This window comes from Cololabis saira, chromosome 8 (genome assembly GCF_033807715.1).
Source record: "Cololabis saira isolate AMF1-May2022 chromosome 8, fColSai1.1, whole genome shotgun sequence".
In the NCBI taxonomy this organism is placed as follows: domain Eukaryota; kingdom Metazoa; phylum Chordata; class Actinopteri; order Beloniformes; family Belonidae; genus Cololabis; species Cololabis saira.
The window spans coordinates 49499006-49515084 of NC_084594.1; the positions used below are offsets into that span (position 1 = coordinate 49499006).

The 16079-nt window shown below is 42.6% G+C and overlaps 1 protein-coding gene across 1 annotated transcript in view; it reads left to right on the forward strand.

Moving 5' to 3' along the window:
• si:ch211-117k10.3 (Krueppel-like factor 15) overlaps positions 1–4895 on the forward strand; it is a 50417-nt gene extending 45522 nt beyond the window's left edge. The window contains exon 3 of the mRNA XM_061728206.1: positions 240–4895. Coding sequence (XP_061584190.1) covers positions 240–408 — 169 coding nt within the window. The 3' untranslated portion in view covers positions 409–4895. The remainder of the gene's footprint in view (positions 1–239) is intronic.
• The last annotated feature ends 11184 nt before the right edge of the window (positions 4896–16079 follow it).

The window sequence follows — 16079 nt, forward strand, 5'->3', positions numbered from 1 at the left end:
GGTTGATGGCCTATGCGTGACCCTTGCTGCTGCTTTTTGCCCGAAGACAGCTATGATGCTTTCTTGCAGACCCCTGTGACCTTGGATAGCAAGTTATGCATACAGATTCATGTTGTTCCCTCCTCCAAAAAAAAACAACCAAACAAAAACAAACTAAAGCTTTACTGTTTCATAAACTATGAAATATCTTACACACAACTAGTTTGTTTTTTAACCACATCCTTCTGCTGTCTCGACAGGTTCTCCAGATCCGACGAGCTGTCTCGTCACCGGCGCTCTCACTCAGGCATCAAGCCATATGAGTGCTTATTTTGCGAGAAGAAGTTTGCACGCAGTGACCATTTATCTAAACACACAAAAGTCCACCGTAGCGCCAAGCCCGGCAGGATTATCAGAGACACCATGTAACAAATCAAGCTGGCCTAAAACAAGATTGCAGCCCCACAGCTGCCTGAGTGGGCCCTGACTCAGGTAGCTAGGGTTGACTCTCTTTGGACTGTTGTTGCTTGCAAGTGTGCATTTATTTTCTAAATGAATGTACACGATTTTCGAAAGCTGGCTGTTTTTTTTCACCCTCATCCTTTCATTATCGTGTCCCAACTGAACTGACATGCATTTAAGAAAAGCTTAAGTAAAAGTTGACTTCTTACCCTGGATTCACACCAAAAGCAGCACAGGCGTCCATAGGTGTCCGTCTGCCATTCATTTTCTATGAAAGCGCGCTGCAAGAGGCGTAGGAGGCCACGGAGGCGTTGGAGGCATCGGGAACAGCGCATTGGAGGCGTCCAGAGCGTCAACATGAAGTTGAGAAATCTCAACTTTATGAAAATGAGCAGCGGCGACGCCGAGGCAGCGTCCAATCACAGACTCGGATTCCCGAAGCCTCAATCCCAGATTGTACTTTCGTGTACACAGAAACTTATACTTACTCACATGCATACATGAGCATAGCTGTGCACTAACAAACTTATTTTATCAGGAATTAATATATTTCATCCAGCAAACTGACATTTTTGTTGATTTGACTGCCGTTTTTACCTGAACTGCGATTACATGTGAAACACGTAACTGATGGTTTAGGAGCTGGATGGTCCGAACGATTTTATTTGCTACATCCATCCAACGCAAAATAATTAAAAACCGTGCTTATTAATCACAAAACACAGTTTAAACAATATGACCAAATCCGCTCCGACCCGGTGTATCAGTGATCACCGCAGACAGACTGCAGCTTCACCGGGACCAACGGCTCTGATAGTTGCTGTTGATCCAGGACCAACCTTGTTAAGGAGCATCAAACTCACTCTTATCTACGCGGAAACAACGCCAAAATATAAAGAAGGTGTCCCAAAGTTTGATCCATGGTGAAATAGGAAACTGGAGATGTGCACGCTTATATATGTGTAGGCTATATGCACTTTGTTCCCTCCAGTTCTGCATCGCAGCTTTAAAGCCCCGCCCACTGCAGGCGTTGACAGGCATCGACAGGCGTCGGCAAGATTTTTGACGCTTTTAGTGTGAATCCAGCATCAGCTTTCACTTGTTTTGCAACCAGTGCCCACACTGCAACTTCCCAAGCCAAACTCTCCCAGGTGCTGTGGTAAGTGGGACGTTAACCATTAGGTTAATGGAATTGTTTGTCGGCATGGAATTTCTCCTTTACTTCTGCCGGGGATTCAGGTGCACATAAGACTTTCAGTTCATTAATATGATGTGTTCTAATTTCAAATCCTGGAAGGACATGATCAATATAATTGTGTGGTAGCAGTCTCTCATGCGTAACATCTTCCCAGAAAAAGGAATTTGTTGGAATGATGCACAATCTACATACAGAGGCTCAGCTTAAAATTTGGCAAATCTGAGAGAAACCTTTTTTTGTTAATTTTGTTATGCATTCAGTGCTGGCCTTCATTACATATATCGAATTATGATATGCCTCACTTGCACCTGTACGCCTTTTCTCAGTATGTGTACATCCTAGCCTCTTTATCAATGCCTTTTTTTCTCATAACAAAACTTATCTTGATCCTGTTGTTCTGCTCATATTATGATCATATTATTGTATATGCCTGTATTCAAATGTGATTTTTAACTGGGTGTTACCAAACCATATATATCATTCTTCTGATCCTGTGAGGAAATGGAAATGAATGGTGCATGACTGTTTATATGCTCCTTGTACTTTGAAAATCATTGTGAAACCAAATTATTTGGCCTGGAAAACTATAGACATCACACCCAAAGGTGCAAAAGTTATGTACAACACAGCTCTTTCTTATTTACAGTGGCACTTACTAGATGTATTATTATTTTGGTTGTAGCAGAAAGAAGACCTTGTAGTTTAAACAGCTAAAGGGCAGCTAACATCTATTCATTTCTCAATATGAATTGTACTGAATGCACATATGACCCATGTACAGTTTGTTGCCTTTACATAGCTATATCCTTGTTTTTTTTATCTGATTATCTTTAAGCAGCGCATTACGCTATATGTGGATGTTTCAAGAGAAGTCTTAAGATAATATGAACCTGATTTTTAGTGTGATCAGTCAGAAGGTCAGATTGTAGTCTGGGATTTGGAGTCCTACTTGGTCCATTCAAAAATTAAGCCCGGTTAATACTTTTGTGTAGGAGCTACAGAAGTAGCTTGTCTGTAGGAAAAATGCCATTGTTGAAATTTATACTAGTTCATTGTTGTGTTGCTCTGTAATTACAGTGCTAAGTGCAGGTTCTTTACTGCAGAAATGTAGTTTGCAATGCAGTGTCCTTCTGTTTCTTTGCCTCCTATATATACTGTAGCTCAGATGGATCAAATAACGCATTTATTAAGTGAGCTGGAGATAATGAATGTTGGGCATCAGCAATTTTTACTGGTCTTGCAGCAATCTTACTCAACTTGAAAATAACAAAGAAGAGGTAGCAGAAAATACGAAGATGAAGAGGAGAAATGCTACCACTGGACCAATTTGTTGCAGTGATGATTCGTAGTAACAGAACTGCACGTATAACATAGCTGACTCTAAAGTTTTGGGTTACAGCTTACGCAATTTGTCGGCCCAACGCTGGAGGCTTCAAGCATAGCTGCAGTACATTTGAGGAAAATTTTGGCCAATTGATTTCCGTTTGGGGATTAAGAAAGTATTTTTGCATTGAACTGAAATTAGTTTCATTGCAGAGAATTAAACTGTTCGAGGTAGTGCCGTTTCAGTTATCACTTTGGTTAAATACTTAGGCTCTTGCTAACTTAACCAGTGCTTGACAAGAAGAAGCTGTATATCTGAACGCATAAAGCCTTGTCTAACTTCATTGTCTGTGTTTAACCAGCTGACACTTACTACAGGTTACTGGCATTCTTGACTTAAGCTCAAGCAACAGTTTTCTTTTTGGATGAGCTCAAATATGGGGCACTTCTTTATGTAGCGGACAGTTGGATCATAACCATGATTATATATTAGTCTTGCAGCATTGTGTTATTCCAGCTTTTCTGTAAAAACACCCCCCTTATGGTGGTGTGTTGTTCTGCTCAGCTGTAGGGGGAGATGTGGAGCAGTGGTTCAGGGAACAGTGCCAACGAGACACTGATTGACATAGTTGCTCTACATATTCAGCGCTCTCCATCTATTTAGGTAGGAGCATACTAGGACCCAAGGCAGGGGCAAAGATCTACTGCTACTACTACTACTATAACAACTACTACTACTATTAAGAGCGGTGTGTGGACGCTTCTCTTAAAAAAATGAATAAGAAAATAAAAGACACTGTTGGTGTACTGAGGCTGGAGGAAAAATGCTTGGTAACCGTACTTGCTTCACCTCCTTTTGTAGAAACCTGCTTAAAGGAGCAATGTGTAATATAAAGCCAAAAGTATCCCACAAAAAGTATCCTTCAAATGTAGCTGTAAGAAAAGAGAAAATGTACATTCCTTCTCTTCAATTATGTGATATCAATTCAACATCAAATGTATTGGAATCAAAACCCAAAAGCTGAGAATCAAAATAAAGTATCTGAAACCAAGAAATCCTAAACTAACCAAGGCTACAATCATCTTTCTCAGTTGCACTTTTCTTTTTGCGGTTGCAATTCTGAGTCATGTCAATGTAACATGTCAATGCAAGCGGGGCATGGTCGAAATCAATACATTTGCCATTGAATTAACACCATTGCAATTTCACTTACTTACTTCACTTACTACAAAAATAACAGTGGCTTACTTGCCAATCTAAAAGAAATGTTGCAAGTTCCATATTAAACTTCTCGCCTTTGCTCTCCAGGAACTGTCTCCAACGGGGGAGAGCACTGTCAATATTTACTCTGGTTTTAGCCCTGTTTCATCTATTCTTTCTTCGCTTCCGAATGAGACTTTTTCCCTGTTCCGGGTGGTTGTGGTGGTGCAATACCTACATGACTGACAAGTTCAAGTTCGGCCACAAACCAAGTGGCCTCTTTGTTTCATCATGTTGTAGTGAGCCCACAATGCTGCTCGCTACCGCCACACCTGGCAGAACCTGGTATTACGAGGCTGAATGGACGGAAGCTCATTTTTTAGCACGCTAACTTGATTGGTGTCTCTGCATAGTCATAGTCATCATTTTTGCGACATGACTGCACTTATTTCCTCTCATTATCTTGCTGTTTCTAGGTTATTTTTGGATATTTTAACCTACAATCTTACACATTGCTCCTTTAAAGCAAACATGCGGGCTGACATGTTGAAGTATGGCTTTGTGTCTTAGCCTCCCCAGACAGCTTCTAATGACCGACATCCAGACCTGTGTCCACTAAATCACCAATCAGTTCTCTCTTTATCTCTTGGTCATGGCTATGTATCTTGTTGAGCAATCAGCCTGTGTGTATATATATATTTTGTATTCATTACCAGAAATACTATTTTCCTACTTGCAAAAATAAAAAGCAGAAAAAAGTGGCATATGCTTTTGTCCTGTGTTGTTGTTGAGCAATCAACCTGTGCTGATTACCAAGAATTGAGCTAGAAACATGTTACCATATGTACAGAGATGTGAGAAATGTGACAGTTAAGGAAGTGATGTGTGAAATATGTTTGATTTCCCCTGTTTTTCCACACATAAGGCTTGTTTCAGGCTACTCAATTTTCAGAGTCCCTACATAGTAACAACCAGCCCCCTGATTGGCTGAGACATACCAAGCATATACTGTACTGTAACAGGTTGGATTAACTTTACACAACACTACTGGGCTACAAAAACAAGGGATCACTGAAACAAATGGCTGATAAAAACCTCCTTAACCTACTAGTAGGTTAATAGGCCCCTACTAGCCCATACTTATGGGACTAAAGTGTACTGATAACACCTCATTCAATGGGCTGATAACAGTCAAATCGGGTGTTTCTCTTCAGATGTTGGGGATGGAAAGCCAAAGAAAACAAATTTCAATTGATACAATGCTTTTAAAAAAAGGTAGGCTAATCAATAAAGTCTAAAAATGTTGTACCTGTATTAAAGTATTGCCACTTTCCATTCGTTTCACAGAGAAGAATTTTAATCATTTGGTCACATATCTTGGCAATAACCAGGAAAGTACATTGAACGATGACAGATCAAGCTAAAAGACATGAAGTTAAAATAATCTGCTTTTCGTACTTATATGCAGTGTCCATATGTAGAGTGCAAGTATTTCTAACGGTTTTATTATGAAAGCATTATAAAAACAATCGTACCAGGTATTAAAATTAAATAAATAAAGCAACAATACATGAGATATTCCATTCACCCATGAACTCTGCTTAGACAGGTTCTGGTCGCAGGGTCAGCAGGCTAAGCACAGAGACAGGCAGCAGGGGAGGCAGGCTTTAAATGGGGCCGGGGCTGTCTGGACCGAGCCCTGGCACATAAGCTAGTGCTGCACCATGAGACACATCTAAATGAATCAATGGTTCTCAGGATTTTTGGCTCAGAATAATCAAACAGTTAAGATAATGAAACTCCTTTAACATTCTTTTCTTGTGGTGGAATATACCTGGTTCTGAGAGCTCTGATAGGCAGAGTTCTAAAGCTGATCAATATTCTCGAGATATGAGGGATGTCATCACTCCTCATTTTCAGTCAGTCTACATTGACGACAAAAAGTTCCCATCCCCCATAGTCCTGGAACAGTTCCCATAGTCCTCCTGGAACAGTTCCCATAGTCCTCCTGGAACAGTTCCCATCCCCATAGTCCTCCTGGAACAGTAGTCACTTCGACCCGGACTGGCCCTGGATACATGCATGCACAGGAGTACCTCTCCTATGGGAATGGGGTATTCAGTATTGCCCCTGCCCAGGGAAATAAGCCTGTCAGCTTCTTTGCCGTGCCAACATGAGAGTTTGGCCTTTCCGGTGCAGTTCCCCGATGGGAAAAATGCACTGGATGAAGAAAGAGAGGTTAAACTGTCCCAGAGTAAGTATTTCAACACAAGACTCTTCTCGGTGGATACCAGGTTTGCCAAGGACCACTCGTACCTGTTCTTTGCACAGTTTGTCACAGAAACGCACTTGGCCACCAACAGCATGTCCATTCAATCCAGGAAAGGGAAATCCAAGAGTTTCCAACAAAATGCTCCAAGACAAGGAAGAGATGGAGCAACTAATTAATGACAAGGACTTCTTGACCTTTTCTGCCGCCGAGATGAGATGGCCCGAAGTGATCGATATCATTAAAGCTCAACAGGGGGAACAAGGAGACTTCCCTGAACTGGACTGGAAAGCCAAGTGTGAAATTCTCCACAGCAATCCTGTCACGGTGATGACGGTGTTTGAAAAAAGAGTGGAAGCACTCATGAATGAGCTCATACTGTCGCCAACGGAGCCCATTGGCCCTGTGGTCAATTTATTTTATCGTGTGGAATTTCAAGCCAGAGGAAGTCCACACATGCACACGCTGGTATGGGTGAAAGATGCCCCTGTCATTTCGGACGCCGGTGAAAAGGAGGTCATTAAATTCATGGATCGGTACATATCTTGTCAGATGCCGGAGGAGACAGTGGACCTAGAGCTCCACAAAATCGTTGAGGTTCAGATCCACAGCAGGAACCACTCCAAATCTTGTTGCAAAGGAGTCGAGTGCAGATTTGGTTTCCCCATACTGCCGATGGATGAGACGATCATCACAGACCCCACTGTGTTGGACATTTTTGAATTGGCAGATGAAAAACCGGCAGATAAAAAACCAGCTGATGAAAAAGCGAAAGGAAAAAAACCTGGGACCAAGAAAGAGGTCAAATCCCAGGCCTTCTTAAAAGTACAGAAAGAGGCAAAGGCAAAGGTGAAGCCAATCAGGGATTTGCTCTTGGACCAAAAAGCCTCTTTTCAGGACTTGTCCCAGCTTCTTAAGGCATGCAAGATGGCGCTCAAGGAGTACGAGAAGTATGTTACAGACCTTACTTGTGGCATGGTGGTGTACATGAGGTGTTTGCCACAGGACTGCTGGCTTAATGGTTATAACCCCGACTTGCTGCGAGCGTGGAATGCTAACATGGACATTCAGTATGTACTTGATGAATATGCTTGCATCATGTACATGATGTCCTACTTGACCAAAGCGGAGCACGAAATGAGCTGAGTTCCTTAAGTTGGTCATCAAGGAGGTGAAGAAATCCAACACCAATGAAACGGACGAGATGAAGCAAATCATGCAGGCTTATTCAAAGCACAGAGAGGTAAGTGCTCAGGAGTCTGTCGTCCGCACCTGCAGCATGCCTCTGAAGAAGTGCTCCCGGGACGTTGTTTTCATCAATACGGACGAAGATGGTGTGAAGATGAGCCACCCCATGAGTAGACTCATCAACATGGATCCAAACGAAGAGGACATTTGGATGTCAGGATTGCCGGAGAAATATCTTAACAGACCTGTATCTCCACAGTTCCAAGGCATGTGCCTTGCTGAGTTTGCCTCTGAATACAGGGTCGTTTATTCGCACCAAATTGATGGGCCCAATGTCATTCCTCTCCTTAACGACATGCGTTCATCCAGAAGTGGACCCGCGGAAAACCGGCCCTTATCCGCTTTGCAAGCTACTGTTTAGTCAAACACCCTGAAAAATATTACAGACGGCTCCTCAAACTCTACATACCACATAGATGGGACGCAGATCTCAAAGGCAACGGCAGCCATTCCACATACCACAAATTCCACTTCCATGGCTGCTTGGGGGAATTGCCTGTCAAATGTATCGTGGAAAACAACACAAACGCTACGAAGGGGGAGGAAAAAACTTGGAAAAGGTCCTGGAAGAACTCAAGGAGCAAGGACAACTTCTGAATGCTTAGAACACATTCGCGCCTGAGGTTGAGCTCGATTGCTAGGAATGTTTGGACCTGCAGGAATACCAAATAGATGAACCCCCAAGTGGAGCTTTGCCACTTATCGTGGCCCCCAAATTGAGTCCGGATGTTGTGGGGGCCATGTATCGGAGCATCAATGAGACGCAGGCGTCTGTTGTCTACACGTTCTGGAGTGGTGCTATCAATGTGTTTGGGGATCAAATCCGGAACCTTTCTTTTATTTTGTCACAGGAGGAGCCGGCTGTGGCAAGTCACACGTAATCAAGTGCGTGTATCAGAAGGCAACAAGGATCCTCCGCCATGTTCCCAGGTTCCGTGATAGAGGGGACATGTCCCAGCCCTATGTCATTCTGGCAGCCTTTACCGGCACCGCTGGCTATAACATTTCAGGCAAGACTTTGCACTCCCTCTTGAAGTTGCCAAAAGTCTTGAAGCCTCCCTACAAAGGACTGGGAAATGCATTGGACAATGTGAGAGCGGTCCTGTCCAATGCTGAAATTCTCATCATTGACGAGGTTTCCATGGTCTCCAAAGAACTATTTTCCTATGTTCATTGGAGGCTTCAACAAATTAAAGGAAACAACCGGCCATTTGGAGGCATATCTGTCTTGGCAGTTGGGAATTTTTATCAGCTGCCACCTCTCGGACCTCTTTGCGTGTACGAGGAAAGTGTCCTTGATCTTTGGAGGGAACATTTCAAAATGGTCAACTTGACTGAGATCATGCGCCAGCGGGAAGACGGAGACTTTGCGCAGCTCCTCAACAGACTTCGGTTCAAAGGGAAAACTGATTCCCTCAGTGAAGAGGACAGAACCCTGCTGGGGAGCGCTGTGGCTGAGGTCAAAGACTGCCCGTCAGACGCTCTCCACATTTTTGCCACCAACAAAGAGGTGGACCAGTACAACGCGTCGGTCGTCGCAACATGTTATCGAAGACCGTCAACATGTCATCGTCGCATTACATACTCCCGTTATTAATGTCTCGGGGGAAGATAACAAGAAAGATCCCAGAACAATGCAATGTGCAATGTTGATCCTTAAATCTTGCATTAAGGGCAAAAAGACAGAGTTGCCCGACAAGATTCAGGTGGCCATCGGTGCCCGTGTTATGCTGATCCGCAACTTAGATGTTGAGGACGGTCTTGTCAACGGAACCATCGCCAACATTGTCACCAACTCCGGCGAAGGACCAATGAAGATCCAGCTGATTGGGCTCGCATTGGACAACCCAACAGCTGGTCTTAAAAAGAGAGGAAAAGCCGATGGCTTGGTCCACATTTAGCAGTTGGAGGAACAAACGAGCAGGAGAGGGGTTGTCCGTCGACAATTTCCCATAAGGCTTTTGGCTGCACAGCCCACAAAATGCAGGGAATGACCTTGACGTCTTCCGTGGTAAGTCTCAGGCGGATCTTTGAACCGGGAATGGCATACGTGGCTCTTAGCCATACCACTTCTCTGGAAGGCCTCAAAATCACCAACTTTGAAGAGAAAAAAATCTATGCAGATCCAGAAATCAATCAATAACTTTTTATTTGTCCCCTATGGGGCGATTAATCATGCAGCAATATGTAGACATATACACATAGTAAAAAAAGGACAACGACTTTAAATCTAAAAATCTAAAAATCCCAAGCCCCACAATAGAGATGGGAGAAGGTACAAAAGAATGCTTATGTCTGTTGGTTTTGAGAAGTGGAAGTCTGAGCAATGTACCCGATGGAAAAAAACTAAAATTCTTGGTGTAGAGGATGAGAACGGTCTGTTAGGATAGTATTTGCTTTCCTATACAGCTGTTTGTTATACAGGTCCTGTAGAGTCACCTGAGCAGAGCCAATTATTTTGCTACAGACATTAACCACCTTGGTAAGAACAGTTTTCTGCTTTACCCTTAGTGATGAAAACCAACAAATGAAAGAAAAAGTTAAAACAGACTCAATGAAAGAGCGATAAAACATGGACATCAAGGATGAATCGACATGGAATTTGGACAGTTTTCTAAGACAGTACAGACGCTGCTGACTTTTCTTGTAAATTAAGTTGGTGTTACTCTCAAATGTCAGCTTATTGTCTTTTATAGTTCCCAGATATTTATAGGACTCTACAATTTCTACATCTTGTCCGTTGATCACTGTCCTATCCGGAGAGGGCTGAGAACGTCTAAAACCAATACACATGTCCTTTGTCTTTGATACATTAAGAGTTAAAAAAGAATCCTGGCACCACTTAAGAAAATAATCAACTACAGGGCCATGGGAGTTATCAGTGCTGTTCAACAGACTCACAATGATGGTATCATCTGCAAACTTCAATATATGATGGTTTAAAAATGTGCTACAGCAGTTGTTAGTGTATAATATGTACAGCAGAGGAGAAAGGACACATCCTTGTGGTGAGCCAGTAGATATAAAAGATCGGTCAGAAAGTTGTCCATTTACTCTCACTCTCTGAGTTCTGCATGTCAGGAAATCCAAAATCCAGCCATCAAGACTAAAGTTGTCAATTAGTCTCTGAATCAACAGATGAGGCTGAATAGTATTGAAGGCGGATGAGAAGTCGATGTACAGCAGTCTGACATGGTTGTTAGAGACCTCGAGGTGCTTATAGATGTAATTTAGCAGAGTTAGGGTGGCATTTTGGACCCCCCTACTGGTCCTATAGGCAAACTGCATTGGGTCAAGCAGATGTTCAGTCTTGTTCAGAAGTTCGGTTTTAACCAGTTTTTCAAATGACTTCATGACTAAAGAGGTTAAAGCTAAAGGGCCTGAAGTCGTTTAAAGATTTAGGGTGTTTAGATTTAGGAGCAGGAACTATGGTAGCCAGTTTCCACAAGTTAGGAACCTTCTGTTGGAAAAGAGACAGATTAAAAATATATGTAAAAATATAACCTAATTGCTCTGCGCAATTAGAGAGCATTCGACCGCTGATGTTGTCCGGACCAACACTTGTTCTGGTTTTACAGTGTTTAAAAGTTTGAACAACCGTATGCACATCAAAGGCAGGCGCATCCAGATGACTTGACTCCGAAAGAGTGTTTTTCAGTGTAGTTATTTCATTGTTAAAATCATGCACATCAAACCTTGAATAAAATTTGTTGAGCTCCTGCGCCAAAGTAAAATCTGAAGTAAACCTCTGAAGTAAAATTATTAGAATCTAATAATAAGATTTTCTTAGCATTATAAGACAACCCAACCATAGTCTTAAAGGGGACATATTATGGCATTTAATGTATATTTTAAAAAGGCCTTGAATGTCTTAAAAACAATCTAAAGCTTGTTTTTTACATAAATCTACATAAATCAGAAATTCAGCCTGTGAGCCATGTCTATAGTTTTACTGCTTCTAACCCCTTTTTCTGTGCTTCATTCTAAGGGAAGGGGGGGTATGATAATGAGGCTCTGTGCTGATTGGCTGCTTGAATGACGTGTAGCAGGGGAGGAGAATAAGCCTCGCTCCGGCCAGAAGAGCAGCCGGCTGCATGTCCCATGCCAGGGAGCTTCTGCGACAAAATAAAATCCATTGCTTTATTTTTTTTGTATTGACTGTCCTAACTGGCCGCGAGTTTAACGGTTTCAGCGGGGACAGAGAGCGTCCGATGTCACACGTGATAGTCGGACGCTCGCATTCAGTTACACGCTGTAAACGGATCTTCAAGCCTGATTTACGGTTCAATTCAATTCAATTTTATTTATATAGCGTCTAATACAACAGATGTTGTCTCTAGACGCTTTCCAGAGATCCAGAACATGAACATAAACATAAACCCCCGAGCAATTATTATATAAACAATGGCAGGTAAAAACTCCCATAGTGGGAGAAAAGCCTTAAGCCAAACAGTGGCAAGGAAAAACTCCCCTTTAGGAGGGAAGAAACCTTGAGCAGGACCAGGCTCATAAGGGGGGACCCTCCTGCCGAAGGCCAGACTGGGGGAGTCAGGGACGTCAGCAGCACACAGCAGGCAAGTGGAAGCAGCAGCGGGATGACCAGAGGTGGGGGGGGGGGGGGGGGCGTCGGCAGCACACAAAAGTCATGTGGAAGCAGCAGCGGGATGACCAGAGGGGGGGGGGGGGGGTGCAGGCAGGCGGAAGCAGCAACAGCAGACATCCACGTAGGCAGGTGGAAGCAGCAACGGGATGACCGGGGATGGGGGGGGGGGGGGCGGGAACACAGGCCAGAACGCAGCTCCCGAGGCTCCAGCCTGCAAACATGCACAAAAGAGAAAAAAGGGAGGCCGGCACGAGAAACTACAGGAACGATGGACAAAAATGATAGCTATGAGATATTTATAATAAATAAAAATGGTAATGGAGAAGAGAGGCAGGGAAAAGGAGAGGAGAAGAAGGGTGAGAGGCACCGCCCAGCGGATCATGTCGGTGCCCCCCTGCAGCATAAGCCTATAGCAGCATATCTACCGCGAAGCTATATTTGAGACTAACTATTATAGTTTTGTTCTATAGCTGCAACTATGACTACTGACTCTAACACACTAGAGTTTACACTACCTAGAGATTTACCAACACCAGCTAGAGGTTTACTAAACACTAACTATAGGCTTTACTAAACAGAAAGGTTTTAAGTTTAGTTTTAAGTTTAGTTTTAAAGGTGGAGGTGGTGTCAGCCTCCTTAACCCAGATTGGAAGTTGGTTCCAAAGTAATGGTGCCTGATAGCAGAACGCCTGCCCTCCAAATCTACATTTAGATACTCTAGGAACTACGAGTAAACCTGCACCCTGGGAGCGGAGAGCTCTGCCAGGAACATAAGGCACTATCAAATCTTGTAAATACTGCCGTTTTGGGCTTTATATGCAAGTAATAAAATTTAAAATTGAATTCTGAATTTTACAGGTAGCCAATGGAGCGACGCTAACACTGGAGAGACGTGGTCTCTCCTGCTGATTCCTGTCAGCACTCGTGCTGCTGCATTCTGGATCAGCTGGAGCCTATCCAGCAAATTACTTGGACATCCTGCTAACAACACATTACAGTAATCCAGTCTAGAAGATACAAACGCATGAACTAGTTTTTCTGCATCACTCTGCAAGAGGATTTTCCTAATTTTTGCAATATTACAGAGATGGAAAAACGCTATTTTACAAACCTGATTAACATATGGTTTAAACGACAAATCCTGATCGAAAACAACACCAAGGTTTCTCATAGTTGCACTAGAAGCCATCGCAACACCATCTCTTCCTAAGATGCTCTGGACCAAGAATGATAACCTCGGTTTTATCTGAATTTAGAAGCAAGAAATTTCTGGACATCCAGTCCTTGATGTCCCTAAGACATGCCTGAAGTTTAACCAACGGTTCTGTCTCATCCGGCTTCATAGACAAATAGAGCTACGTATCATCAGCATAGCAATGAAAGTGTATGCCGTGATTCTGGATTATACTTCCCAACGGCTGCATGTATAAACTAAACAAGATTGGCCCTAGCACTGAACCCTGCGGAACACCATAACAGACCCTTGACTGTTCTGAAGAAACCTCATGTACATGAACAAACTGGAACCTGTCAGATAGATATGATTTAAACCAACGTAGAGCTGTCCCTTTAATCCCAACAACATGCTCTAACCTGTGCAGTAAAATGCCATGATCAACAGTGTCAAAAGCAGCACTGAGGTCCAGTAGAACCAATATGGACACTAATCCCTTATCTGAGGCCATAAGAAGGTCATTCGTGACTCGAACCAGTGCTGTCTCTGTGCTATGATGCATTCTGAACCCTGACTGAAAGACTTCAAACAGATAATTTCTATACAAATAGTCACATAACTGGCTTGAAACTGCCTTTTCCAGAATTTTAGATACAAATGGAAGGAAAGAAATTGGCCTATAATTAGCTAAGGTGTCTGGGTCAAGAGAAGGTTTTTTAAGTAAAGGTTTAATTACTGCCACTTTGAAAACCTGTGGTACATATCCTAAGCTTAGGGATAGGTTGATTTGGTCCAGTATTGTCGCACCAATAAGAGAAAAAAACATTTTTGAATAGTCGAGTCGGGATGGGGTCTAACATACATGTGGTAGACTTAGCTCTATTAACGAGTGAAGTCAGCTCAGGGAGGTCTATAGGATCAAAACAGTCTAGAGTCAAGTCAGAGCCTAGGGAAGTCGCTAAAGCTGAAGAAACGCCCACAACCGGCTGGTTGATTTCTTCTCTAATTCTCGTGATTTTACTGTTAAAGAAGCTCATAAAGTCTTCACTACTGAGAGCTGCAGGAATGCACGGCTCCACAGAGTTGTGACTCTTTGTCAGCCTGGCTACAGTGCTGAACAGAAAACGTGGGTTACTTTTGTTATCCTCTATCAACGTTGAATAATAAGCTGTTCTTGCTTTGCGAATGGCTTTTTTATATACTATTAGAATATCTTTCCATTCACGATAGAAGTCTACAGACTTACAAGAGTGCCACTTCCTTTCCATTTTACACACGCTTTGTTTCAACATGCGAATATCTGAATTGTACCAGGGACTTAAGCTCCTGTGGCTAGAAACCCTCCTTTTCAAAGGAGCAACTTCATCTTTTGATTTGATTTGATTTGATTTGATTCATCATTGATTTTCGTTGCTGTTTGTTAAGTGGATGTTTGTGTTTTTATTGCGTGGCAAAGCAGTTTCCCCTTGGGGATCAATAAAGTTTTCTATCTATCTCATCTAAAGCTGAGTGCAACAGATCAGCAGTGTTACTAACAAGAAAATCAACATCAACATCAGAGGTAGAACCCAGGTCACTGGCCTCTATTGCTTCAGTAGAGGCTTCACTATTTTCCACTGTCGCAAGATGAGCAATGGTCTCCTTAAATTTAGCAATAGCTTCATCAGACAAACATCTGCTAAAATAATACCTCCTGCCCTGCACTTCAACATCAACAACATTCAATTCAAACGTTATTGAATAATGGTTGGATAAAAGGGAGTTTACAGGTGACACCGACAGATCATCAGTTTCAACACCGTAGGTGAGAACAAGATCGAGAGTATGATCAAAACAATGCGTCGGCCCGTCCACTTTTTGTGAGATACCCATTGATTCTAGAAGAGAATTGAAAGCTAATTTAAGATTATCGCTTTCAACATCCATATGAATATTAAAATCACCCACTATGATGAATTTATCTGTACTGATCAATAATCCAGAAAGGAAATCTGAAAATTCAGACAAAAACTCTAGATAAGCGCCAGCAGGGGGCCGATACACTACCACTAACACAACTGGCTTCTCTGATTTCCAGCTCGGAAATTTCAGACTAAGCGTGAGGCTTTCAAATGTATTATAATTGCACTTAGGTTCAATTTTTGTTTGGAGACTGGAGTTATAAATTGCTGCGACTCCTCCGCCTCGGCCCGTGTTTCTAGGAATGTGATGATTAAAGTAGCCGGCCGGAGTCGATTCATTCAAACTAACATACTCTTCCTCCTGTAACCATGTTTCTGTTAAGCAGAAAACATCACTCCTACTCTATGTAATTATATCATTTACTAACAGAGACTTGGAGCTTAACGATCGTATATTTAGTAGCATCTAATTTTTCGGTCTCTTATTGGTACCAAATGTGCATTGGTTTTAATTTTTACAAGATTATTTTGGTTAACGCCTCTATAACGCCGCACCTGGTGAACTTGTGGAGGGCGGGGAACTGCAACCACTTCTATTTTGCTAGGCACCTGGTTAGAGTTACCAGTTACATCAAGTAATCTTATAGTTTTGTTGGCAGGCGTTGGTCCTCGAGAAGCAGCAGAGAAGTGTGTTAAACTACAGCTCTGCATCCTGGCCTGG